This window comes from Herpailurus yagouaroundi, unplaced genomic scaffold, assembly GCF_014898765.1.
Source record: "Herpailurus yagouaroundi ecotype Mexico unplaced genomic scaffold, PumYag 206, whole genome shotgun sequence".
Classification (NCBI taxonomy): domain Eukaryota; kingdom Metazoa; phylum Chordata; class Mammalia; order Carnivora; family Felidae; genus Herpailurus; species Herpailurus yagouaroundi.
In genome coordinates this window covers 2,539,409-2,565,648 of record NW_024412437.1, presented here as the reverse complement: position 1 = coordinate 2,565,648, position 26,240 = coordinate 2,539,409, and the positions used below count along the sequence as shown (strand labels likewise).

General features: G+C 44.4%; 1 protein-coding gene across 6 annotated transcripts in view; it reads left to right on the top strand.

Moving 5' to 3' along the window:
* The window catches only part of PITPNC1 (phosphatidylinositol transfer protein cytoplasmic 1), a 273,382-nt gene that overhangs the window by 68,399 nt on the left and 178,743 nt on the right, over positions 1-26,240 (top strand). For 2 of the 6 annotated variants that reach the window (XM_040452149.1, XM_040452155.1), the window contains exon 2: positions 21,465-21,565. The exons of 3 other annotated variants lie outside the window; for them this stretch is intronic. In XM_040452149.1, the coding sequence (XP_040308083.1) occupies positions 21,465-21,565 (101 nt within the window). Of the gene's footprint in view, positions 1-15,349; positions 15,482-21,464; positions 21,566-26,240 lie in introns of those variants that run through there. One more of the 6 variants, XM_040452150.1, reaches the window with a different exon arrangement.

The window sequence follows — 26,240 nt, the reverse complement described above, 5'->3', positions numbered from 1 at the left end:
ACCCTTTTTTCCACCTCAGGCAGTTAGCTGCCCCTCTGATCCTTGCGTTTGTTTACAGAGCTTTGTTGTGATGTAATCCGCGTGCTGTTAATACACCCGTTGTCAGCGTGCCGATGAGCTCTAGTGAATGCGGACGTTTGTGCCACCATCACTACAACACAGTTCTATAACTTTGCATCATCCCCCAGATTTCCCTCATGGTTGTTTGTGGTCAGTCCTTGCTCTTGCCCCAATCCCAGGCAACCACTCGTGTGCTTTCTGCCTCTGTGGTTTTGTCTTTTTCTAGAAATTTCATCTAAAATCATGGAGTACGTGGTCTTTTGAGAGTGGCTTCTTTCACTTAGGGTCCTGTTTTTGAGCTCATCCATGTTGTTGAGTGTATCAGTAGTCGGTTCCTTTTTACCTTGTGAGTAGTGTTCCATTGTATGGATGCACCCCATTTGTTTACCCACTCACCGGTTGATGGATATTTGGGTTGTTTCCAGTTTGGGACTATTATAAAAATACTGCTGTGATCATTGGTCTGCAAGTCTTAGTGTGGACACATGCTTCCATTTCTCTTGCATAGATACTCAGGAGTAGAATTTCTGGGTCAGATGTTAAGTGTATGTTTAACGTTTGAAGAAAATTGCAGACTGTCTTCCAAAGTGGCTGTTACATGTTCTATTGCGACGAGCAGCGTATAAGGGTTTTGGTTTCCCCACATCGTTGATGCCAATACTTGATGTTATCTGTCCTGTTGCTTATAGCTATCGTATTGGGTGTGTGGTGTTATCTCCCTGTAGTTTTGATTTGCATTTCCTGTGGTCTTTTAAAACTGCTTTGTATTCTAGAATGTATTGTATTGATATTTATCTTCTTCTAATCTGTGAGCTATTTTAGGGCTGATCCATCTATCTAGCAGAGTGCCATTGGGCAGGTACCTGTTAAATACTTAAGGTTTGTTGAAGGAATGAATGAACAAACTGATACTTAGTATGAGTGGCCAATTCTCAGTCATTTCGGGTAACAGAAAACATTGATAAATTAACTCTTGAGATGATTGAAAAGTCAAGTTTCCTCCCCTGAACACGTTTTTTTTTTTTTTTTTTGCCAGTTTCCAAGGAGCAATACCTTGACTGAAGTAAATTTTGCTTCCTTTCCTTTCCTTTCCTTTCCTTTCCTTTCCTTTCCTTCTCTCTTCCCTTCCCTTCCCTTCCCTTCCCTTCCCTTCCCTTCCCTTCCCTTCTCTCTTCTCTTCCCTTCCCTTCCCCTTCCCCTTCCCTTCCCCTTCCCCTTCCCCTTCCCCTCCCCTCCCCTCTCTTTTTTCTTTTCTTTTTCACCCATCAGTGGGAATTAAAACATGTAGACAGAAACTTCATCTCTAAATGACTAAGAGCTTGTTGAATAGCTTGGGAGAGAGAGCCATTTGGGTTACTGATTACTCCAAGTTCTGGGAGTGGGGGATTTCCACCAGTACTGTGACTATCTGCCAGTTCTCCACTTCTCTCTCAGTTTGGGCAGAAGTCTGCAGACATTTTCTGTAAAGGGTCAAATAGTAACTATTCAGGTTTTGTGGGCCAGGAAGCAACATCAAGGATGTTACATGGGCGCTTATATAATGAGAGACCGAACAAATCTCCATGAATTTTTGTTGATGAAATTCAAAACATATTAATAATCGGGTACGATTTTTTATAATACAGATTTACTATTGAGAATAGAATTTTGGCGGGGGAGAATAACATTTTGCTTAGAGTTCAAAGGTAATGTTTCCTATCATCATGGTAGAAACGGGGCCTGGTTATCCAGTAAAGCTTCCCTGAAAACACCATGGTCGTCTGTCTTGAGAATTCACCAGAATGTGCTGGCTGTGTTGGCTCTGATTGCGTTGGGAAACTTTTCACAGGGAGGAGCTGATTAACAGCATAGGCTCTGGGCTAAGACTCCTTGGGTTTGAATGCCTGCAGAGACTCCATAACTATGAGATCTTTGCCTACTTACAAACCTATCTAGAAGCTTCTGTTCCCTCATCTATAAAATGAGTAATAGCACCTACTTCACAAGGATCTTGTAAAGATTAAACACAGAGATTCAGAATGACATTTTGTAAATATTATTCTTCTCTTGATTTTCAGCCGTGTAAAAATGGGAAAAACCATTGTTAACTCACGGGCAGTACAAAAATGGGTGGAGGGCTGGGTTTGGCCTGCAGGACATAGTTTATGGGCCCCTGCAGTCGCGTATAAACTGAAATTATTGCCACTTATTTCGGAAATAATGATTACTTTTTTCTAATTGCAAAGCACCATGTGCTCACTGGAGGAAATTTGGAAAACACAGAAATGCACAATAAAACAGAAGTCATCCAGAATCTCCATCATCCAAAGATGTTTTATTGGTAGCATGTCACCATATATCCCTACAGTCCATAGTGTTCATATGTAAACATACATTTTTTTCTTTTATTTATTTGTTTGTTTTTTCTGTATTGAAACGTTTTTTAAAATGTTTATTTATTTTGAAAGAGAGAGAGAGAGAGAGAGAGAGAGAGAGAGAGAACGCTCACGTGAGCAGGGGCAGGTCAGAGAGAGAGGGAGAGAGTGAATCTCAAGCAGGCACAGAGCCAGACTCGGGGCTCGAACTGACAAACCATGAGATCATGACCTGAGCCAAAATCAAGAGTTGGATGCTCAACCGGTGCCATCCAGGTGCCCCTCTATGATGTTATATTTTATTTTATTTTATTTTATTTTATTTTATTTTATTTTGAGAGAGAGAGAGGGAGAGAGAGAGAGCATGCACACAGGAGGGCAGAGGCAGAGGGAGAGGGAGAGAGAATCCCAAGTAGGCTTCATGCTGACAGTGTAGATAGAGCCTGATGTGGGGCTTGATCTCACGAGCTGTAAGATCATGACCTGAGCTGAAATCAAGAGTCGGATGCTTAACTGACTGAGCCACCCAGGCGCCCCAGTTTGTTTGCATTCATAGTAATTGTTGACATATTTTAGATTATTTCTCTTATTTCATGCTATTTCCAACACCTTTCCTTTGCTTTTTCTCTTTTCTTATCTCTTGCTGAATTCAATTTTATCTATTCCTACCCCTCCTTTTTTTCTCTATTTTGTTGGCCTTAAATATTTAAGGTGTGCCCTTAATATTTAAGACTTAGGGGCGCCTGGGTGGCGCAGTCGGTTAAGCGTCCGACTTCAGCCAGGTCACGATCTCGCGGTCCGTGAGTTCGAGCCCCGCGTCGGGCTCTGGGCTGATGGCTCGGAGCCTGGAGCCTGTTTCCGATTCTGTGTCTCCCTCTCTCTGCCCCTCCCCCGTTCATGCTCTGTCTCTCTCTGTCCCAAAAATAAATAAACGTTGAAAAAAAAAAATGAAAAAAAAATATTTAAGACTTAAATAACAGTTTAAAATTAATTATACCTCTGCCTGGTTTATTTTCTTTTTATTTAGTATTATAATTTCTCCCCAGTTTTGGTATTTTATTGTCTTTGATCTTCTGCAGGCTGACTACAGTGTGTGTAGATTTATTTTGATTTATCCTGCTCAGAATTTGGTATTATTCTATACTTGGAGGATTTATGGCTTTCATAGTTCTGGAACATCCTATCTTTTAAAATATTGCTTCTCCTCGGGTACTCAGGAGGAGTACCACTCAGGAGTGGCTCAGTCAGTTAAGCATCCGACTTTGGCTCAGGTCATGATCTCACAGTTTGTGGGTTTGAGCCCTGTGTCGGGCACTATGCTGACAGCTCAGAGCCTGGAGCCTGCTTTGGATTCTGTGTCTTCCTCTCTCTCTCTGCTCCTCTCCCACTCATGCTCTGTCTCTCTCTCAAAAATAAGTAAACATTAAAAATTTTTTAAAAATATTGCTTCCCTTTCATTTTAGCAACCATAAAATGTGCTTCCACATCTGGTGTGGGAAGCATAGTTGATTGACCCCCAGATGCCACATCTAAGGATTTACTCAAAAGCCATCTTCCCCTGGGATGCTCCCTGTTTTGGACTGAGTGTGATGGGGGTTCTAGTGCTGGCCTATTCCTGTAAGATGTTGGACTCCTCCAACGAGTGACTTTGGCTCAAGGGTTCTCAGCAATGTGGCCAAAAACTTTCTCAGAGTTGTGCTTCATTCTCAGTCTCATCCTTTCCAACATGCCTTTTTCCTCTTCCTCCTTTAGAAGTTATTCCTACATCATGGTCTGCATGTCCTCCTTAGCTACTCCTGTTTTTCTCTAACATCCTTCCTTGGCATCTGCATCTTGCAGGATCCAAACTAATATAATTTCTATTTTGGTGATCTGGATCTTGCATTAAATTCATACGGACCTTCTCATTTTTCATGTACTCATTGTCCCTATTCTATGGTCATTCTTTCATGTCCCTTTCATCTCTCTGATCCCTTTGGTAATGTCCTCAAATCTGTCTTCCATTTTACTTAATTCTCTCTTCTTTTGTGTCTAGTCTGCTGTTTAACCTTTCTGTTGACTTTTTAATATCAGTGTTTATAATAGTCATTTGTTGGACTTCTATTTGGCGTATTTTCAAATCTGACTATTACCTTTTTCATATTTCTTTCCTCAGGGTTTTATTTTCTCCTTTATGTCTTTAATAGTTTTTCTTTTCTTTTCTTTTCTTTTCTTTTCTTTTCTTTTCTTTCTTTCTTTCTTTCTTTCTTTCTTTCTTTCTTTAAGAGAGAGCACAAGTTGGGGAGGGTGCAGAGGGAGAGAGAGAATCTTAAGCAGTCTCCACACTCAGTGTGGAGTCTGATATAGGGCTCGATCCCACGACCCTGGAATCATGATCTGAGTAGAAATCAAGAGTTGGGCGTTCAACTGACTGAGCCATCCAGGTGCCCCATGTCTTTAATAGTTTTAAACATACTTACTTAGTATTCTCTGTTTCAAATTCTAATTTTATTATCCCAAGTTCCTGGACTTGTTTGTTGTGTTTGCTGTTTTCTGCTCATGGTATTTTATAATTTTAGATTTTCTTATAAGCTGATTTTTAGTGGGGATTATTTTTTTCCTGTGGGGATCTCATGTGGGCTGATGGTGGGACTTCTCCAGAACAATTTGCATTATTGTTCTAGAGATCCCATGAGTATCCCTGGCTTGGGACCAACGTTTCTGCTAATTTCTTAGTTTGGAATTTTTCCAATCATTATGCTCATGGTTTGGATCTGGGATATCCATTTTTTAGGGGAGAGTTTGGTTTGGTTTTTGTTTTCCCTTTAGAGCCCAGGGACCTGTGAAATTGTTGTCTTGGACCCTTTTCCCAGGGGAAGAGTTTTTCCCCTTAATCTTCACTGAGGAAGCAATCCTTGGAGGATTCTGCCTCTCCTGAAGTGTGTTAGTTCTAGCTCTGCTTATGGTAGCTCAAGGTTTTATCTCCTTTGTCCACTTGGGTTTTAAAATCCAAGTCTGTAAGTTACCAAAGCAGCCTTAGGATTAGCTCACTTGCTTTCACTCACTTTTTCCCCTTTTCAGGTCATATTTTCCCCAGCATTCCTATCTATGTGTTTGTAGCGAGAAGTTGTTTTTTGTTTTTTCAGATATCTTAGCCTATCACCATATTGTCGAATCAGAAGCCCTGTTTACCACATTCAGTTCTTCCCCCCCTCCCAACTTTTTAAGGTTTTTTCATTTTTCGGAGACAGAGACAGAGCGTGAGTGGGGAGGGGCAGAGAGGGAGACAGAGAAGCTGAAGCAGGCTCTAGGCTCTGAGCTATCAGCACAGAGCTGGACTCGGGGCTCAAACTCACGGACCGTGAGATCATGACCTGAGCTGAAGTCTCACGCTTAATCAACTGAGCCACCCAGACTGACCCCCCCCCCACCCCCCGCCTCCCGCCCCCTGCCACATTCAGTTCTATGCTTCAAGCCTTCTCTGGGCACCAGTTTCTAAGCAGTGTCATTAGTGAAACCCATACACTCACTCATGATTAGAAAACCCGGGCCTTTGATTGTGTTGAGACTGTAGATCTATAGTATATCTTGAAGGGTTTGGAAAGATGACCTTTATCTTCCAATCTGTGGTAACTTCATTGGTAAATCACGAAGCCCTTTAAGATTTTACAAATAGAACTGACACTTAGAAAGTGATGATGGGGGGGCGCCTGGGTGGCGCAGTCGGTTAAGCGTCCGACTTCAGCCAGGTCACGATCTTGCGGTCCGTGAGTTCGAGCCCTGCGTCGGGCTCTGGGCTGATGGCTCAGAGCCTGGAGACTGTTTCCGATTCTGTGTCTCCCTCTCTCTCTGCCCCTCCCCCATTCATGCTCTGTCTTTTTTTGCCAAAAAAAAAAAAAAGCTTTAAAAAAAAATTAAAAAAAAAAAAAAAAAAAGAAAGTGATGATGGGGAGGGAGGGGGTGCCTGGGTGGCTCAGTTGGTTGAGCATCTGACTTTGGCCTGGGTCCTAATCTTGCCATTCCCAGGCTTGAGCTCCACGTTGGGGTCTGTGCTTGACAGCTCAGAGCCTAGAGCCTGTTTGGATTCTGTGTCCTTCTCTCTCTCTCTCTCTCTCTCTCTCTCTCTCTCTCTCTGCCGCTCCCCCCACTTGTGCTCTGTCTCTCCCTCTCTCTCTCAAAAATAAATAAACACTAAAAAAATTAAAATGATAATGGGGGTGCTTGGGTGGCTAAGTTGGTCAAGTGTCTGACTCTTGATTTTGGCTCAGGTCATGATCTCACCATTCATGAGATCGAACCCTGCATTGGCCTCTGTGCTGATGTCGTGGAGCCTGCTTGGGGTTCTCTCTTTTCCTCTCTCTCTGCCCCACCTCTGCTTGCCCTCTCTCAAAGTAAATAAATAAACTTTAAAAACATTTTAAAAAATGGTGACGTTGTTTTGTCATTATTTCTCTTACTGCACGGGCCTAGTAATAGAGCTCTCTGTTTTCCTCCCAGCTTTCCCACCATCCTTCTCAATTTGTCCTTTGTCAACAGGACAGAAAAAAGAGGTTGAAGTGATATATGGGTATAATCCTCTGTGCACTGCTAAAAAGATAAACTTAAATGAAGTGATTTATTACCTGTGACAGGTATACTGCACCCAAAATTGTCTGTCAAAGTTAGTGCCTCATTGATTTTCCATACTTTCTCTGTCTGCCTCTGGCTTGCCATTGTTCATTAGAGGTGAGTAAACAGTTTAAGGTGGCGGGGTTTTCTCCCAGTCTGGGCACTCTGCCGCAGGGGTTGGGTTAGCCTTTCTTTGTGTTGGAGGGCTCAGGACTTTTGCCTTCAACTGTATGAGAAGGATAAATTCCACCGGTCCCTGGGGATGACTCAAACTAGAAGTAAAACGTATCCTATACTCCCATTTTGAAAAGGCTTCTAGAATCTTCCTATTTGAGTCAAAGAAATAATAGGCTCAGTAGAATAGCACAGGATAACAGACAGCTGTAGGAGCAGTGCCTGAGTAGGGCTGGTCTGTATTAGTTGGTGATATGGAACATTTGGTGGGAACTAATGAAATGGGAGTCTCTTTTCACTTGAGGGGACCACATGCATATCACACAGGACATGTGTTTCCTGTTTTTCTCCAAACCCGTCCCACTGTGTTGGAGAGTGACGAAGCAGAAATCTTCTCAGCAACCACAGTTCAGCCTTGGGAGTCAGGCTCAGTGTCCTCCATCTTCAGCAATGCCCAGATATTGAAGCAGTTGTTTTTAAAATCTTAAAAATTTTCGACTCGCATGGACCTCAGATCTTTTCGTTCACTGTTCTAACTTTATGTAGACTAGGAATCTGAACCCTGCCAAGTATTCGATAGCTTGTTCATTGTCATAGAACGAGTCAGTTGCACGGCCAGGATGACGACCTGCCTGTCACCCGTTACCCTTCCTGGGAGGGCTTCTCCTCTGCTTCTCTGGGAACTCTGGGCAGAGCTCGGTTTGCCTGCACGACAGACACACTTCGTGAATTTAAAACCTGTGCTGTTCATAGCTCTCATCTTTGAAGTTCATTTGCTTGGTTCTTTGATCAGAAAGAGAGTTCTGTGTATTATGGGTTGGAAAGAGTGAGCTTAACTCTGATTTTTCTTTTCTTTTCTTTTTTCTGTCTTGCACTTAAGGTATAGTAATCTAGTATAGTAAGGTATAGTGGCCTACTGCTCCATAGTGGGCACTTTCCAAATACATATTGTGCTGGAAAAAAGACTGCTTTTATGCCAATGGGGTGGAGCCAGGGAATTGATTTATATCATGTAATGACATTTCCTAACTGGCAAATTTGGTGTGGGGGGTGAAGACTAGTTTGATCACTAAATAGTTACAGTTGACCCTTGGACAATTGCAGGAGTCAGGAGGTATTGACCTCCTCCCCCCCATCCTACACAGGTAGAAGCTACGTATAACTTTTGACTCCCCCAAAACTTAACTACCAGCAGCCCACTGTTGACCAGAAGCCTTACTGTAACGTAGAGCCGACGAACACATCTTTTGTATGTTATATGTACCTATATACTGTGTTCCTACAATAAAGTAAGTTAGAGAAAGGAAAATGTTGTCGACGGCCATACCACCCTGAACGCGCCCGATCTCATCTGATCTCGGAAGCTAAGCAGGGTCGGGCCTGGTTCGTACTTGGATGGAGAAAAGAAAACGTTCTTAAGAAAATCATAAGGAAGAGCAAATACATCTACAGTTCTGTACCGTATTTTATTGAAAAAATCTGCATCTGAGTGAATCTACAGAGTTCAAACGTGTGTTGTTCAAGGGTTAATAACTATATAGACAAATACATAGATTGTGTTTATATATACACACATGTATATACAGTAATATACTAATGGTATTTGGCATTTTTAATTAAAGTTTTTTTTTAAGTTTATTTATTTGAGGGAGAGAAAGAGAGAAAGAGAGTGAGTGGGGGAGAGGCAGAGAGAAAGAGGGAGAGAGAGAATCCCAAGCGGGCTTTGCACCATCAGTACAGAGACCAAAGTAGGGCTTGAATGCATGTGAGATCATGACCTGAGCTGAAACCAAAAGTCAGATGCTTAACTGACTGAGCCACCCAGGTGCCCCAGCATTTTTTATTTTAAAAATGATAAGCATCCTGTAGTAATTTGTACTTTAAATACTATTACATAGCAAGTAACAGTTTATAATAGCTTACGGGGGATGAATATTGCTGGACAGTTCTCTCTTTGTACCTCTGATTGACAGCTAGGGGGAGTTGAAAGTGTGATTTGTGTTAGTTTTCTTTTTTCTTTCTTTTTTTAAAAAAATTTTTAAATATTTGTTTATTTTTGAGAAGGAGAGAGACAGCGTGAGCAGGGGAGGGGCAGAGAGAGAGAGAGGGAGGCACAGAATCTGAAGCAGCCTTCAGGCTCCAGCTGACAGCACAGAGCCTGACACGGGGCTAGAACCCATGAACCGCGAGATCATAATCTGAGCCTAAGTCGGACGTTTAACAGACTGAGCCACCCAGGCGCCCCTCTTTTTTTCTTTTTTAAAGATTTTATTTTTAAGTAATCTCTGCATCCAGCGTGGGGCTCGAACCTACAACCCCAAGATCAAAAGTCACATACATGCTCTACCGACTGAGCCAGTCAGGTGCCCCAAGTTTTCTTGTTTAAATACTTATCTGCCGTACTGAACAATCACTTTTTAATTGAATTTGTGGCATATTTTGCCATCGTATGCATTTGTGGCAACATTGATTCAGCTTTCCCTGAGCCCAAACTACCAGTTCTTACAGGTTAGGCAGGATGTTGCCTTCATGCTGAGATTAGTTTGTTCTTCACATAGTTGGAGGTCTGAGGAAGCGAAATCAGTTTACAGAAGTCCCTCCCTTAGGGTCAGGAAGCACCACAGATATCAGGAGAAGGTACCTGAATGTGTATGTGGTGGTAAAAATGACAGGATAACTTAGGCGTTCATATAAGCAGAGAAAAAAATGTATAGACCTGCATTATGTGCATTTTCTTCTCTGTGTTCCTTAGTGGTCTGATTATTCGTGTGGCCGAGATGTAAAATCTTTGAGCTTCTAACATCATAGTTATTCATAAAGGCATTTAGGCTGATGGCTTTCTCAGAACGTTCTGCTCTTCAGGATGGAACTTCATCTATATTTCAACGAATTTCTAAACGGGGGAGGGAAACAGAACATTTTTCCTTTGATTAATTCATTGGTGTTTTAGTCCTCAAGGACTCATATACCGGTGAACTCCAAAAGGAAGTCCGTAAAGGAAGAATCGTAAATTGGAATTGGAACCGTGAAACTTGCCCCATAAAAATCTTTGAGGGCTGTTCTAAATTCAACATCTGAAATATAACGGACTAGGCGAAGATTTATGAAAGCTAATTTAAAAAGCTAATTTAAACTTGTACCCAAGAAGCACAGTCTTATGAGTTGTGTGGAGTGTTTAGGCTTTTACAAGTTTTAGTCTTTTTACAGTTAACCTGGGTCTTAAGCTACTTTGCCCAAGAATCAAGTACTTTAACTTAGCATTACTCCTAGTTAGATCACAGAGGCATGCTTTGCATTCTTGGGCTGTTCACTGGGACTATGCCCTTTGGAAAAAAATTTTATGATTTTAAGATTTTATGTTATCGGATCTATACATCTGTCTTAGAGTCGTCTCCAGAGGCTGACCCAAAGATGAAGACTTGGGGAGGTGATCCTGAGAAGTCCCAGGAGAAATAAGAAAAGGGAGGAAGGGAAGGTAATAGTGTGTGTGGAAAGGATAGGATTTCCAACCAATCCAGTATTTAGGAAATAGCCTTCAAAGGCACTAGGGATGGGGCGCCTGGGTGGCGCAGTCGGTTAAGCGTCCGACTTCAGCCAGGTCACGATCTCGCGGTCCATGAGTTCGAGCCCCGCGTCAGGCTCTGGGCTGATGGCTCGGAGCCTGGAGCCTGTTTCCGATTCTGTGTCTCCCTCTCTCTCTGCCCCTCCCCCATTCATGCTCTGTCTCTCTCTGTCCCCAAAATAAATAAAAAAACGTTGGGGAAAAAAAAAAGGCACTAGGGATGGAGTCTGCCATGATGGTAACACCATTACGAAATCCCATACGTACCTTGTTGAAAAAGACTTGAAGAATGGCATAACTCTTTGCCTTATAAGAGATCAGTGAGGGACGCTTGGGTGGCTCAGTCAGTTAAGTGTCAGACTTCGGCTCAGGTCATGATCTCACAGCTTGTGAGTTCGAGCCCCGCATCGGGCTCTGTGCTGACACCTCGGAGCCCAGAGCCTGCTTCGGATTCTGTGGTCTCCCTCTCTCCTTGCCCCTCCCCTGCTTCCACTCTGTCTGTCTCTCAAAAATAAATGAACATTAAAAAAAAAATTTTTTTTTTGTAAGTGATCAGTGAGATTGGGCTTGCCAATGTTGAGTTTTTCCCAACTTGGGTACAGGGTGCCCAGGAACTAGCAAAATCAGCCTTTTGTTGTAGAATCTTGTTAGGACACAGGTCTGTCACCCAGGTGTGGCAGAGCCCCTCCTTCTAATGTTTTTTCTCCAACCTGAATAAGGAAGAACCAGGAGGTTCTGGTGGTTAGGGCATCAACTGAGCTTTGGTCTTAAGTCCCCTCTGCTCGGTTCTTCTCGGGGGAGTGCTGGAATCCTTGGGCGGGAAGTTCTCGTCCAGGATCTGCCAGATGCTCCCAAAACTTCATGGAAGCTCAACTCCCAGAGTCTTGCATCAGGAGTTCCTTAGAAGTCAGGCTGTGTGTAGGGAGCTGAGGGATAGTGTGAGGGTGAGGTAGGGAGAGTGGCAGGGCAGGTGGGGGAAAGCCGAGCTTCAGCTAGGTTCTTGGGGAATTTGGGAGCGTGACTTGTGCTACAGAGCTGGTCTCCCCCAACGTCCGAGGGTCGACCTTTTGTGCCCCTCGCCCGTGCCAACCATTGATAGGTTGTGGGCCTCCTTCGGCGTAAGTGTAACTTCCCAGGAGGAGTGGCTTCCAGAGGCAAAAGGCAATTTCAGGGACTAGGAGGCAGATGGGACCCCTTAGCAGTGGCACTCACAACAGCCATCCCTGCTGAAGGGGTCCAGGCAGGGCCCTCTGGCATTCCCCAGCAAAGAGATCAGGGCCAGGCTTTGGCCTTTTTCTAGCTCGTCCCCTTTGACATAATTTACCTGTCCTCCAATTGTCCCTCTTCAGAGTCCCCCCTACCCCCCGCCCTCCAAATTCAGTGTCCTCCCCTCCTCCCTGGAAAAACTCCACTCATGGACAGAGTGGGAAGAAAAGTCAGAAGCCTGTGCCTTCTGCACCTGTGGCTTGAGCTGAATCCCACTGGGGGTTCTCTGGCTTGGGAAGGAGTGGGGGGCCCTGGCGCTGGGTGGGAGAAGACAGATGCTTTACTCGTGATCTGTCTTTCAACCACGTTGTACCAGTCAACTAAATAGGCCTCAGAAGGGAGTGTTAATTTTCTGCCTCAAACAACCCAGCAACCAATCTACTTTTATTTATTTTTATTTTTATTTTTATTTTTATTTTTTAAGTTTATCTATTTTGAGAGAGTTAGAGAGCATGAGCAGGGGAGGGGTAGAGAATGGGAAAGAGAGCGAATCCCAAGCAGGCTCCACACTGTGAGTGTAGAGCCTGATGTGGGGCTCAAACCCACAAACCGTGAGATCACGACTGAGCCGAAATCAAGAGTCAGATGCTTAACCGACTGAGCCACCCAGGCGGTTCACAGCCAACCTATTTTTAGTAGAAAGTAAGTATTTTTCTCCCGTGAACAGGCTAAAAGGGCTCTGAGGCATCCAAGAAATTCCCCTCCTTTCCCCCACCAACTTAAATTTCTTGCCCCAACACAAGACACAAGACGGGATGAGGAGGGTGTGGAATGGTGAGAGAGGGGTCAGTTGTGAATGGGGTGTTAACTAAATGGGTGCCGTCAGCCATGCTTTTGAAGTGTCCTTGCTCTGTGATTTCTCCAGGATTGAAGGGCTGTTGCAAAATTCTGAATTCTGGAAGCCAGTATTGTTCTTTTGCTAAACCCTCAAATCCCTTTAGGGGTCTGATAGATTTGCCTTGCCTGCACCCCAAAAATATTTGCTCCGCAGGTTATTGTCACTAAGGGATAAACACCAAGCTCTGTATCTTTTTTTTTTTTTTTTAAGTAGGCTCCACCCACCGCGTGAGGCTTGAACTCATGACCCTAGGATCAAGAATCCGATGTTTGTACCAACTGAGCCAGCCAGGCGCCCCGCCCCCTCCGCCCCATCTGTATCTTGATGGAAAATTCAAAATCATAAAAAAACAACAAAGGTGCCTACCAGCCACACCCGGGTGCATGTTGCATTTGGGTATTGTGTCCATAACCTTGACCTAAGGTCTCCGTGACCTTAGAATAAAACCTCTAAAGACGTCAGCCTGACGTTCTAGAAAGCTGTCCTTAGGACATACTCAATCCATTAGAAGTGAGCCATTAAACCCAGCACACAAGGGGGAGGGGCAGTAAGCTCTACCTCCTAAGGGGAGGCTATCAAAGAAAGGTTCAGATGTGCTGAAACCACCACAGTAATTAATAAATACTTTCAGAAAGATTCAGGCTCTGCAAGTATCCTAGTTCCCCTTTAAAAACCTTGAACATTCACCAGGAGGTCCTGCAGCTATGATTACTGTGGCTGGCATTCTAGAGATTTTCTATTTTCTCTCCTTCCTTCTGTATTTATTACTTGGAATTCCTCTGTAAGGAAGATGTGTCCCTTCTCTTCCATTTATTTATTTATTTAATTTATTTATTTATTTATTTATTAGTTTATTAGTTTATCGATTCATTTGTTTGTATCAGTAAGGACTCACGGATATTTATTTCATTCTTTGGGTGAGAGTTTTTGTGTTGTTTTTTTTTTTGTTTTTTTTTTTTAATTATTCTCAAGTTAGTTAGTATACAGTGTAGTCTTGGCTTCAGGAGTTGAAACCAATGATTCATCACTTACATATAACATGCAGGGCTCATCCCGACAAGTGCCCTCCCTAATGCCCATCACCCATTTTCCCTACCCCTCAGTTCCCCACCCCCATCAACCCTCCGTTTGTTCTCTGTATTTACGAGTCTCTTATGGTTTGCCTCCCTCTCTGTTTTTATCTTATATTTCCTTCCCTTCCCCTATGAACATGTTAAGTTTTTCAGATTCCACGTATGAGTGAGATCACAGTATCTTTCTCTGACTTATTTTGCTTAGCATAATAACCTCCAGTTCCATCCACCTTGTTGCAAGGGGCAAAATTTCATTCTTTTTCATTGCCACATAGTATTACATTGTGGATACATCCCACTTTTTCTTAATCCACTCATCAGTTGATGGACATTTGGGCTCTTTCCATAATTTGGCTATTATAGATAACCCTGCTATAAACAGTGGGGTGCATGTGCCCTTTCGAATCAGCATTTTTGCATCCTTTGGATAAAAACCTAGTAGTGCAATTGCTGGGTCATAGGGCATCTCTATTTTTAATTTTTTGAGGAACCTCCACACTGTTTTCCACAGTGGCTGCACCAGTTTGCATTCCCAGCGACAGTGCAAGAGGGTTCCCCAAGAGCTTTTTTAAATTTTAAATATTTTATTTTTAAGGTATGTCTACACTCAGTGTGGGTTTCGAACTCAATGGCCCCAAGATCAAGAGTCGGACGCTCAACCAGACTGAGCCACCCAGGTGCCCCCTGAAAGATGTTTTTGAAATAGGAAAACAGCCTCTTTGAATCAGGTGGAGAGAGGTGGTAAGAGTGTCAGTGCGGATCAAGAGCACATGGGGGTTGGGGCGAAGTTCCTGAGAAGGTCAGCAATGATGACATTCAGAAGGGAGGCCTTGGTGAAAATGAGGGACACTCTGTTCTCAAAAACAGGGACCAGGAAAGACTGGACGGCCAATTTTGACGTCAGGAGGGAGTTCCCATTAATTAGCTTTTGTCTTCTCAGTCAATTGGGAAACTGACTTTTGGAATTTAAATTTTCTTGGCCCCAATTCTTGGCCTCCAGAGAAGGGTTTCTCAACCGCTCCACTCTTGACAGTCAGACTGGATCATTCTTCGTTGTGGGGGTTGTCCTGTGCCCACAAGATGCCAGCAGCATCCTTGCTTCCTCCCCCAGTGTGACCACCACAATGTCTTCAGTGCCACCAGCGGTCCCCTGGACAGCAAAATCACCCCTGGCTAAGAACCTCTGATGTAAAATAACTTACACAGAAGTCTGGCAACCCACAGGATTCCTGATCTTAACCTTCGAAAGACTAAGACAAGGCATTCACCTCTAAGTTCCCGCAGAAAGAACTGAGCTGTCCCAGCTGGAACGCTCGGCTTTGTTGCCATTGGTGAAGCGGGGCCCTGTTTCCTTGGGGATAGTGGGTGTTCTGAGCACACAAGCCAGAGGAATCAAGAGGAAACACAGTTCTGTTTCTCAGAGCGTCTTTGCTTCTGAAAAGCGTTGTTGCGGTTAGAGTTTTGCTTCACGGTGGAGGGTTGTTTTGCTTTCTCTGTGGTTTCTATGTGGGCCGAGAGAAGCAACTTCGTTGTTATGTCACATGGGGACATAGAAGCTGTTTCACAGGTGAGTTTCCAAAAGCCAGTTTGTTCTAAAAACCGACATGACACTTAACCTAGCTGGGTGTGCCTTGGTTGCTGGTACAGTTGTTTCTTAAGAGAGCTGGGGATGTCAGGGACTCTGAATTCCTTTAAGGCTCTCATTTTATTTTTTTTATTATTATTATTTTTTATTACTATTATTTTTTAATGTTGTTATTTATTTTTGAGAGAGCGCACGAGCGAGGGAGGGGCAGAGAGAGAGGGAGAGAGAGAAGGAGACGCAGAATCCAAAAGAGAGAGAGAGAGAGAGAGAGAGAGAGACACACACACAGAATCCAAAGCAGGCTCCAGGCTTTGAGCTGTCAGCATAGCACCTGATGTGGGGCTCAAACCCACAAACCACAAGATCATGACCTGAGTCGAAGTTGGACGCTTAACCGACGGAGCCACCCAGGCGCCCCGTGGCTCTCATTTTATTATCCAAAGATGGCTTGCATTTTGGCCTAATTTTTTTCACCTCCAGTAAGTTTTTAACAGCATTTCCAACAGCAAACATGACAGAGATTAAGGAACCAAGCAAAGGCTAAGGCTCAAACGACCTTGTGCGACCGCTGATGCCATCTGTTGGCAGCTGGCAGAACTGATGCCCTTCGGAGTTCTGTTTATTGCACAGAAAGTGGAAAGTTGGCTGCAGGGTACCTTCCTTGTAGCCTGGAGCTGTGGATCAGAAGGATAGGACAGGGGTGGAAAGGAAGGGACCGTGAGTTTGCTTTATAGGTCCTGCATGGGCCATTAGTTGTTGGCAGGAATCCATATTTGAAAAAATTTCAGGACTTTTTTTTTTTTTAAGTTTACTTATTTATTTTGGGAGAGAGAGAGAGAGAGAGAGAGAGAGAGAGAGAGAGATAATCCCAAGTAAGCTCCACACTATCAGCGCAGAGCCTGACTTGGGACTCGATCTCACGAACTGAGTTCAAGAGTGGAGGCTTAACAGACTGAACCACCCATGCTCAGTACTTAAAGGTACTAGCTGGGATGCCATTGGGACCTAAAATCCATTTATGAGTCAGTTGTCATCTAAGAAAGTTACGGTCCCAAGGCATTGGCCTTGGGGGGGTTAACAGAACAGCAGGGAGGACCCTTAACTACAACAGTCTCTTCCAGAATCTTAGCACGTGGCCCACGCTTGTGGAATTTGATTAGTCAGGGACACTATGAACTCCTCACTTTAATCAAAGAAACTGACACACTATCATGTAAAATAAGTATCATATTATATCTCTCTTCGTTGTGTTTTCAAATACTGTATGTTTGTGTCTATGCCAATCCATTTCGGCCAGCAACCCTTCTTGGATACAAAACCGTGATTCCCAGACACTGGGTTTCCTGGGTCCACAGATGCCGTTAAAAATGAAAGCCAGAATGAGTCCAACCAGTGGATACCCAGCCCTGACCATACGTAAGAATCACCTGGAAAACGTAAAACATCCCTGAGATTGGCCTCCCTGCCGTCGGTACTGATTTAATTCCCCTGGAGAAGCCCTGGGTCATGGGTTCTGCTTTTGGAACCACAGTGATTCAGGCGCGCCGCTCTTCCTCAAAGTGTGGTCTGCATTTGGAACCTTGTTAGAAATGCAGATGCTCAGGCCCCCCTCCCAGACCTTCTGAATCGGTCTGCATGGGAACAAGGTTCCCAGGTGATCCCTGCGCACGGTGGAGTTTGGAAGCACACGGTGTTGCCTCTGAAGAGGGGGGTGTACTGAGCTGCCCGTTGGTATCTCCACTGAGGACACCTGTTTGCATTTCATCTTTACCATTCACGGTTTGGGTGGCCTTCGTCAAGGGCCTCAGCTTCCTCCTGCTCGGTGGGTGCCGTGGGCGTCCCAGATCGAAGCCACAAGAGAACCCGGGGGCCCTTCTTCTACCCCCACCCGGTCTTGCTCACAGCTAGCCGTTAGAGTGTGTTTCACAGCACTGGTGCCTCACGGCGTAATCGCCAAACCCAGACTCCAGTCTGTGGGTTACCTCTGGGCTCTTCCTGTTGAGACTGATGGTGCGTCAGTACCGGCTGAACCCGTGAGGACAGGTTGAACCTGGGTGCAGCTCCCCAAGACTCTCCCTCGATCTCTAGCCTAGAAGCCGCCTGTGTTGAAAAGGAGGGAGGCAGCGCCTCTTTGTTCGTTTCTGTTTTTCTAAATGTAAACGTTGGTGTTTGAATATTTGAATGAAATTAAGGCTGTGGGGGCATCTGGGAGGCATCTGACCTTACAAACAGGCTTCATCCCGGTCGGACTTGGGGTTCGGATGAGGGGCCTCTGGGCCGGGCAACCCTCTTCTGATCCAACGAATCCATCCATCGTCTTTCTAAAAGAGATCTTTTTTAGTTCGTTTCTTAAAACGCGATGCTATATGAGAGATCTTTTCTAAATCTGTAGTTTCATTTTGAGTAGTGCCTAAAAGAGACACTGAAGTCCCTGTTCAGCCTTTTTTGGGAAACGGAGATCCTTGGCTTCTTTTCTCTGCCGTCTTTGACAACAAGCCCTCTGTGATGAACGGCCATTCGAAGCCAGGCAGGGCTGTTTTGTCGTCTTCTCCAAGCTTCGGGGGGGGGGGCCCCCAATCTCCTGTACCTCCTGCAAAGGAACAAAACCACCAGAACAAACCAAACTTGGAGGAACAAGGGAGGCTTGTCCCCATTCGTGAAATCCCTTCAAAGGGTGTCACTGAAAGAGGGTTGCTGTGGCTCTCTCTTTCTGGAAGCTTTGGGAGGTCTCCCGCAGATCTGATCTGGAGAGACCGGAGTGCTAATTTATGCACAGAAGCCATTCATTAGTCGAGTGCCAGTGATTGCCAGTCGGTTACCATCCCTCCGAATTCAGGGCTTTTGAAAGGACCCCAAGCGGGGCTTGTGGCTTTTCCTTCAGTCCTTTTCTCGATCCTTCTTCCTCCTCCCGCCTGTCTGTCCTGTGCTACCCCTCTGCCCTCCCCAGTGTTTCTCTTGTGTTGCCCACAGCAACCCCAGCAGTCGGTCCTGGAGTGGAGGGAGCAGGCCTGGTTACCTGGGAGTCTAGCAATGGTTGCTCAGCAATTCACTGGAGCCACACAAAGGAATAGGTTTCTGTGCAAATCTCCCGGTTCAAGCCCCCCCTCAGCGGCTCCCCAACCTTGCTGTGCCTGAGAGCCCTGTTTCTTCTGGCACCTGAGAAACCAGTTACAGAGACACCCCTGCCTCCCCTCTCCCAGGCATCTGTTTACCAACAGTGCTTCGTAAACACTTTTAACACCTTTCCTTTGTGCCCACACTTCTCCTACACACACACACACACACACACACACGTTCCCTAGTGTGTCCTACTGCCGAGGGTGTTACTGAATCTAATGTCGCTCTAATTGAGTCGACAGACAGACTGGGGCAGAATTAGCCAACGGCCACCCATGTGGCCAGCAGGGCTGTTAAGGTCTTTCTCTTTTGCTCTTTTACCACAAGAAAGCGCTGTGTCAAAAGGAAGTGCCCAAGTCGTCATGGAAATAAATGATCAGGCGGTGGCAGCCAGATTAATCGAGCCATCCTTAATTTGAGGGGGTGGGGGAGCAGCTCTTCCACTAATATACTTAAATCTCAGTTGACAAATGAGACGAGGTGACTTGATCCACTACTGTACTTATTGTTGTGATTCTTTTGAACCTCATTTAGTAAACTTTCTTTCCCCTGGAAGACAATAAAACTCCCCCAAACCAAGGAGGTAAAATGCTGAGAGAGCAGACCTAAGAGAGCGATTTTTTTTTTTTTTTTTCCTGAAGGAGAGAGAAAAATAAATTCGGAAACAAAGTAGTGTTCATTACTTCTATCTTGCCTTCTGATTTCTAAGTGTGCCCGCCGGCCCCTTTAAATTCCAAGGACCGTTATGTTCTTTGAGATATTTGTCAATGACAAGGGAGTATGCTTTGAGTAAAGGCATTTTCTTCTGCAGTGTTCATTTCTATTTCAGTGGTTTTCTCCAGTACTTTTCTTTAATTAATACTGTTTATGCTCACTGATGAATAATTCAGAGTCATACAAGCAACAGATGTCAGACGATTCAAAATGACTTTCCCTGAATTATTTATTATTTCTAAAAAAGTAACAGGTTTGTTGAACAAGTAATTGGCAACACAGATGTAGATCAAGGTTTGTCAGCAGGAAACAAGGTCTCCTACTGCTTTTCCTTTTGTTCATGTCACTAACGAGGGCGACACTGAATAAGGGGAGTTTGGCTGATACCAACTCGTAGGGGGTCATTTATTTATTCATCCTGGGTGCTGACCGGGGAGCTGGAACCATGTTTAGTTTCCCAGTTGTCTATGGATGTCAAAACATGAAGGGGAATTCATCCAAAAACATAATTAATGAACGTAGCCTTGCAAACACCTATCAGACAAAACTTAATATACGGACCCAGAAAGAGGAAACATCTTTGTTTGCAAAGATATGTCAAGAATAGAGACCTAGGGGGAAAAAGCGAACTGACAGATACGTGAAAGTTTGTGTATAATAATGTTCTGTGCAGTGTTGTTTACACCAGAATTTTAAAAAGGGTCCGGAGGAAAAAAAAGCAAATGTCCAGCAATGAAAAATTAATTAAGGGGCGCCTGGCTGGCTTAGTTGGTGACGCATGTGATTCTTGAGGCAACAGGTTGTGAGTTTGAGCCCCACATTGGTAGGAGTTATTTTAAAAATAAACTTACAAAAGTATGGTTTTGAAGTTTTTTTGATGTGGGGCGCCTGGGTGGCTCAGTCAGTTTAGCGTCCAACTCTTGATTTCAGCTCAGGTCACGATCTCATGGTTCGTGAGTTCGAGCCCTGCCATTGGCAGATGGCCCCTAGCTGACAGTGCAGAGCCTGTTTGGGATTCTCTCTCTCTCTCTCTCTCTCTCTCTCTCTCTCTCTCCCTCCCTCCCTCCCTCCCTCCCTGTCTTTCTCTCTGCCTCTCCCCTGCACGTGCATATGCTCTCTCTCTCTCTCAAAATAAATCAATAAACTTTAATAAAAGCTTTTTAACGTGGTTATCTTGAATAAGGTGTTTCTAGACCCACTTGGAAGACAAACCACAAGCATACTAGTTTTTTTCCCCCTTGGTTAGAAATTTTTCTGTCTTCCATAGACTTCTGGCAATCATATGATCTATTACCTTCACGATAGGATCAAATTTTGCATATCTTTTGCCTAGCATCAGATTTTTCAAGTCTGCAGAGTTCCAGCTAATAAAACAAAACAAAGCCTCCAGAAGTCAAATGGAGGATTGGGGCCCATTCTTGAACCCACCCCAAATACAGTCCCTAAAACCCACTGATATCCAAATACCTGTGATTTGATATTTCGCCGACAGTCCATAAGATGCAAGAAAGTAGTTGAAGAGGAGGACAGTAAGAACCATTTGGTGCTTTGGTGGTTTTGTGCCGGTGATACTTTCACAGTTCCTGACTCATGGGGTGGTAGACCAGGAATGAGATGAAGGGGGAGCGAGGGCGCCATCTCTGGTTTGTTTTTTTTTTTAATGTTTAAAAAAATATTTTTAATGTCTTATTATTTTTGAGAGAGACAGAGAGTCAGAGTGTGAGCAGGGCAGGGGCAGAGAGAAAGGAAGGCATGGAATCCAAAGCAGGCTCCAGGCTCTGAGCAGTCAGCATGACGGAGCCTGACATGGGGCTTGAACTCATGAACCGCGAGATCATGACCTGAGCCGAAGTTGGACGCCTAACCAAGTGAGCCACCCAGGCACCCCTGTCTTTTTTAAACTCTTACTCAGAGCTCTGAGAGTGGCACTCGCACAGTGACAACAAAAATAAAATATTTCCTTATTATAAAGTGATCAAAGAACTGAAAGACAGTACAGTAAAATAATTTTCTTAACTGACGTTCGTTTGACCAACATTAAGGTAGATTGTCTCTTTGGGGACATGATTCCGGTTTAATCATTGCAAATGTTTTGGGAGATGTTTCATGACTTCTGGTTTTATTGATTCCAAAGACTGTACGTCCATCTGCCCGTCCACGCATCCCCCACCCACCCAGCTGAGAGCAGAAGGGGCGAATGGGAAGTTTACAGAGAGGGGCCAACCGCCTGGATTGGTAGGTAGCCTGAGGGGACTTGGTACTTTACGTTGTGCTTTTTCTGCTTGAACTGCTTGAAAAGCATATTGATCTCAATTTTCAAAACACAGCTCGGTTTGTAGCTGAAGAGGAGTAAGTTGTATAATGTCGCCGACGCTGTTGCTTGTCCTGGATTAAGCCATGCTCTCTATGCTCTCTTCATCCCGATTAACCGGTTTCTTTATCCCGTTTTCTTACTGTGCTATGGGCACCGCACCCACCTCAGAAGGTTGCTGTCAGAGTCCTGGAAACTCATGCTAATGCTTACTTGCTAGCTCAGCCTAATTAAGATTTCTGTTAAGCTTGAGATAATTTGTAGCCAGTGTCTTCCCGATGAAAAACAGAGGCCTCTGTTGACACGTTTTGTTATTCTAAATTGGGACCATCCTGACTTTATACCCAAGAATTCATCTTTAGTTCAGTCATCACGTAAGCTGGTGTAATTCTCTAGGGGCAGCTGTCATTATTAATTTATATCTGACCTGGTTCTGAAAAAAAAAATATTTAAGGCGGTGGAACCCTAATTTAGGACTTAGTGGTTCTTGCTTGGCCCATTAGTCTGGACCCGTGAAACCAAAATTGTATTGTTATTGTTATTTTTTTAATGTTTATTTACTTTTTGAGAGAGAGACAGAGTGCGAGCAGGGAAGGGGCAGAGAGAGGGAGACACAGAATCCAAAGCAGGCTCCAGGCTCTGAGCTGTCAGCACAGAGCACGATGCGGGGCTTGAACCCATAGACTGCGAGATCATGACCTGAGCTGAAGTCGGACGCCCAACCAACTGAGCCACCCAGGCGTCCCCCGCCAAAAAATTTTTTTTAAAGATTATTTAATAAGTATAATCTCTACATTCAATGTGGGACTCAAACTCATGACTCTAAGATCAAGAGCTGGACACTGCACTGAGTGAGCCAGTGAGGTGACCCAGGACCTATGAAAATATTAGAACGATTCCCTAAGAAAGCAGACTAACAATTAATGGCAACTTCAAACGTCATGCTAAGTACTAGGGTTTCTTTTGACTCTCGGACATTGTGTCAATGCAGGTGATTACAACTAGTCTTCCCATCTTATAAACGGGGAAACAGAGACTCCGAGAGACCCATGACTTCTCTCAGTAGTTAGCGGTGTCGTCACAGGGTACCCACTCCCAACCCCTTGGCTGCATCCTGTGTGTGTTTGTCAGTTTCCCGGTGGCTGTGCTACTGGCAGCATCTGTCGTGGGCACAGTAGGAAATGTGTGGAGCGTGTTGGAAAGCGTCCAGATTTTCATCTGGATTTGTGGATTTTGTAACAGGGTGTCTGCTGGGTGGTGTGCTTGGGTAGAGCTGGCACTCTACCTCAGAGGATGGGTATTTCTATCAGAGAAGAATGGACTTGCCAAGTCAGTCTGGAACATCAGGAGTTGAAAGACATTGCAACTACGGAAAAAAAAAACATTATTAAAGATGACTCTTAAGATGTCAAGAGGGAAAAGAAAATGACTTCTTAGGTCAGAAAAGCGAAAGCTATCATGCTGGGCGAGCCACGAGCTGAGGGATGGCTTCTCAAGGGCGGCTTAAATGCATTAGATTAGTCTGCAGTGTGGATTAAGGGACTGCGGGGACTTAATAACTTGTGTATGAGAGAAGGGCCCTGCAAATGTTACACTGTCATAAAAATGTAACCCTTCTAATTGAATTTAGAAGCGATATTAAAATTATTCTTTTGGTGATGCTTCCTAGATGTATTAAATAAAATATCAAGAGTCACAGTTGATTAAGCTGAAACTTGAACATGCGAGAGTTGTTTACACATGAAATTCTGTTGCTGGGGGTTATTTTGATTTTTTTTTTTTTTCTGAAATGTACTAAGAAATTTCTCCTTTTACCTAATTTATGGTCACTCCGCTGTTTCAGGGTCCCAGAAGATGCTCTCAGAGTCTTTGGCAGTGTTTTGGAATATAGTATATTATCTTAGTGTTGGGCTATGTATATAATGAGCACTTTATATATAGTGATGGTGGGACTGCCTGAGCTGAATTCTCTCTTAAGGGCAAAGGAAGGGATAGACTATTATTAACTTACATATGGTGCTTGGCATGCCTTTAAGGAAGTAATGGTGGAAAATACACCTTTTTATCCTCCTGTGGCCATATGTAGTTTGCTAGCCTTATGTCTGCGCCCCAAGACTTAATGAGAAGATGACTTTGACCGGAGGTGGTTACCAGTGTGCCACTGGGATACTGCTGTCCATGAACTTCGTGAACTTCGTGGATCCATAGACTCCAGAGAGCCTTGTAGAAATCATGAAGCATGAGTGGCAACTGTGAGCGAGGGGTCTTCTCCTTTCCACCTGAGGACAATCAGATAGGGGCAAACACGAGAGTAGGGAGAGGCAGGGACATAGCATTTTGAATCCAGACATGTAACAAGGACTATAGTTGACTGACAGGTGTCTGTGCTTTAGGAGCGGGGAAGGTGGTGGCGATTCAGAGGCAGGAAACCCTCACCCTTCAGGCTCTCTTCCAGAGTCCCCAAAGGTGTATGTTGTATATTAAAGAGTATTGTGGCATGTATTCCTAAATACCTACATAGAAAAAAACGTATACGAGCACAGGTTAGACCTCAGAACACATGAGTCACACCATTCAAGGTAGATTTCCCTTTCCCTCCACGAACAAGAGCCTCCCGCCTTTTCTATTATTGCTCAAATTTAGGGAAATTTCTTTTGTTTTGCAGAACTTTATGCCAAAGAAACCAGTGAGTGTTTTCCTGTGTCTGTCTGAGCTCAGTGGAAGGGTGTCCAAGGACTTAATCCAACTCCCATTGAATGATTGGCTTCTGGCAGAACTGTTAATATGCAAACTCTTAAGAAAGAGGAAGGTGTACATTCTTCCAGCTGCTAAACTTTGGGCTTCATGGTGAATCATTGGGACAGACTTTCTCGGCCGAGTGGGAGAGCTGTTGTGGGGCCCCGGGTTTATTTAGACACCTGGCCAGAGCTCAGACACATGTGCTTGGTGACCGGCCTCTAGGGCTGACGTGCCTTCCCCTAGAAAAGATCTTCATATGTCATTCCCTGTATAGGATCATCACAGACTGCTGATTGAGGGAATGAGTTAGGATCACTGACCAGAGAACACCTGCTGTGTTTTTCTTCTGCCTGTTTCAGGGATGTCCGTAAAGGAGAAACCTTACTCGCTTGAAAGCTTCGGATTGCCAGGCAGCTCCGAGCAGTCGCTAGAGGCGTTTTCTCCTTGCTGGGGTTTTTCTTTGCCTCTAGAATACTGAGCCGAAAGGAGGGAAAAGAAGAAAGATAAGCCCCTCTTTCAAAATACGTTCGAGTGGATCCCTATCAAAGAGAAGACCTGAGATTTCTCAACTCACAAATTAGGTGGGACTACTGCATCGGGGAATTAGGACTAGTCCCCATATGGAGTTATTTGGGAATTAATCACCAGTTGGCTGATCCCAGACGTGGAGCACATCGGAATTCACCTCGTGTTGTTTGAAAGTTGGCAACCTGCTTGTTACATAACATGGAACGCAAGGCCTGCCAGCCGGGCCTCCACGTGCCCTGGGGGATTTGCGAGGCTTTATAACTCTTTGTTGAGTCAGCCAGGCCTGCCAGATAGATTCCAGGGGCCTGGGGTATGTTGGACACCGACCTCAGGCTTCGCAGTTTAACAGACGATATCTCTGCCTTTGGGATTTTGTCTTTAGCAACTGCCGTGAACCCCAGAGAGAAGTAAATGAGGGACATGACGTGGGCTCTTTTTTTTTTTTTTTTTTAATTTTTGAATATGTGTTAAAATATGCATAACAAAATATACCCCCTTAACTATTTTTAAAGTACGTTTCAGGACACGTGGGTGGCTCAGTTAAGCGTCTGACTCTTGATTTAGGCACAGGTCATGATGATATCGTGGTCATGAGATTGAGTCCTCCATCAGGCTCCACGCTTAAAATTCTCTCTCTCTTCCCCTCCCCACCCCTCCCCTACTTGCATGCATGCATGCACTCTCTCTCTCTCTCTCTCTCTCTCTCTCAAAAGTACATTTCAGTGGTATTAAGTACATTCATTTTGTTCTATTGCTAGTGCTACTATCTAGAGCATTAGTAATTCTGCACCCATTGAACACTAACTCTCCATTTCCCCTCTCCCCAGCCCCCCAGCAGCCACCATACCCCTTTCTGTCTCTATGAATGGGACTATTCGAAGTACCTTATGTACGTGCAGTATGGACCCTTGTGGCCGGCTTATTTCACTCAGCATGACGTCTTCGAGGTTCATCCATGTTGGAGCCTGCATCAGAATACCCTGCCTTTTCCAGGCCAAATAATATTCCATCGTATGGATATACCACATTTGGTTTATCCATTCATCTGTGCACAGGTAGATGGATTGCTTCCTCCTTTTGGCTGTTGTGAATTATGTTGCTGTGAACGTGGGCATACAGATATTTCTTTGGGTCCCTGCTTTCCATTCTTTTGGATATGCGCCCATAAATGGAATTGCCAGGTCATATGTAATGGACTCCTTAAAAAAAGAAAAAAGAAAAGAAAACAGAGAAAGACAGTATAATGACAGTGTGTGACTACCCTCAGAGGACAGGACTTGATTGCTTGCTCTGTTTCCTTCTCCCCTCACCTGTAGCCTACATGCCTCAGTG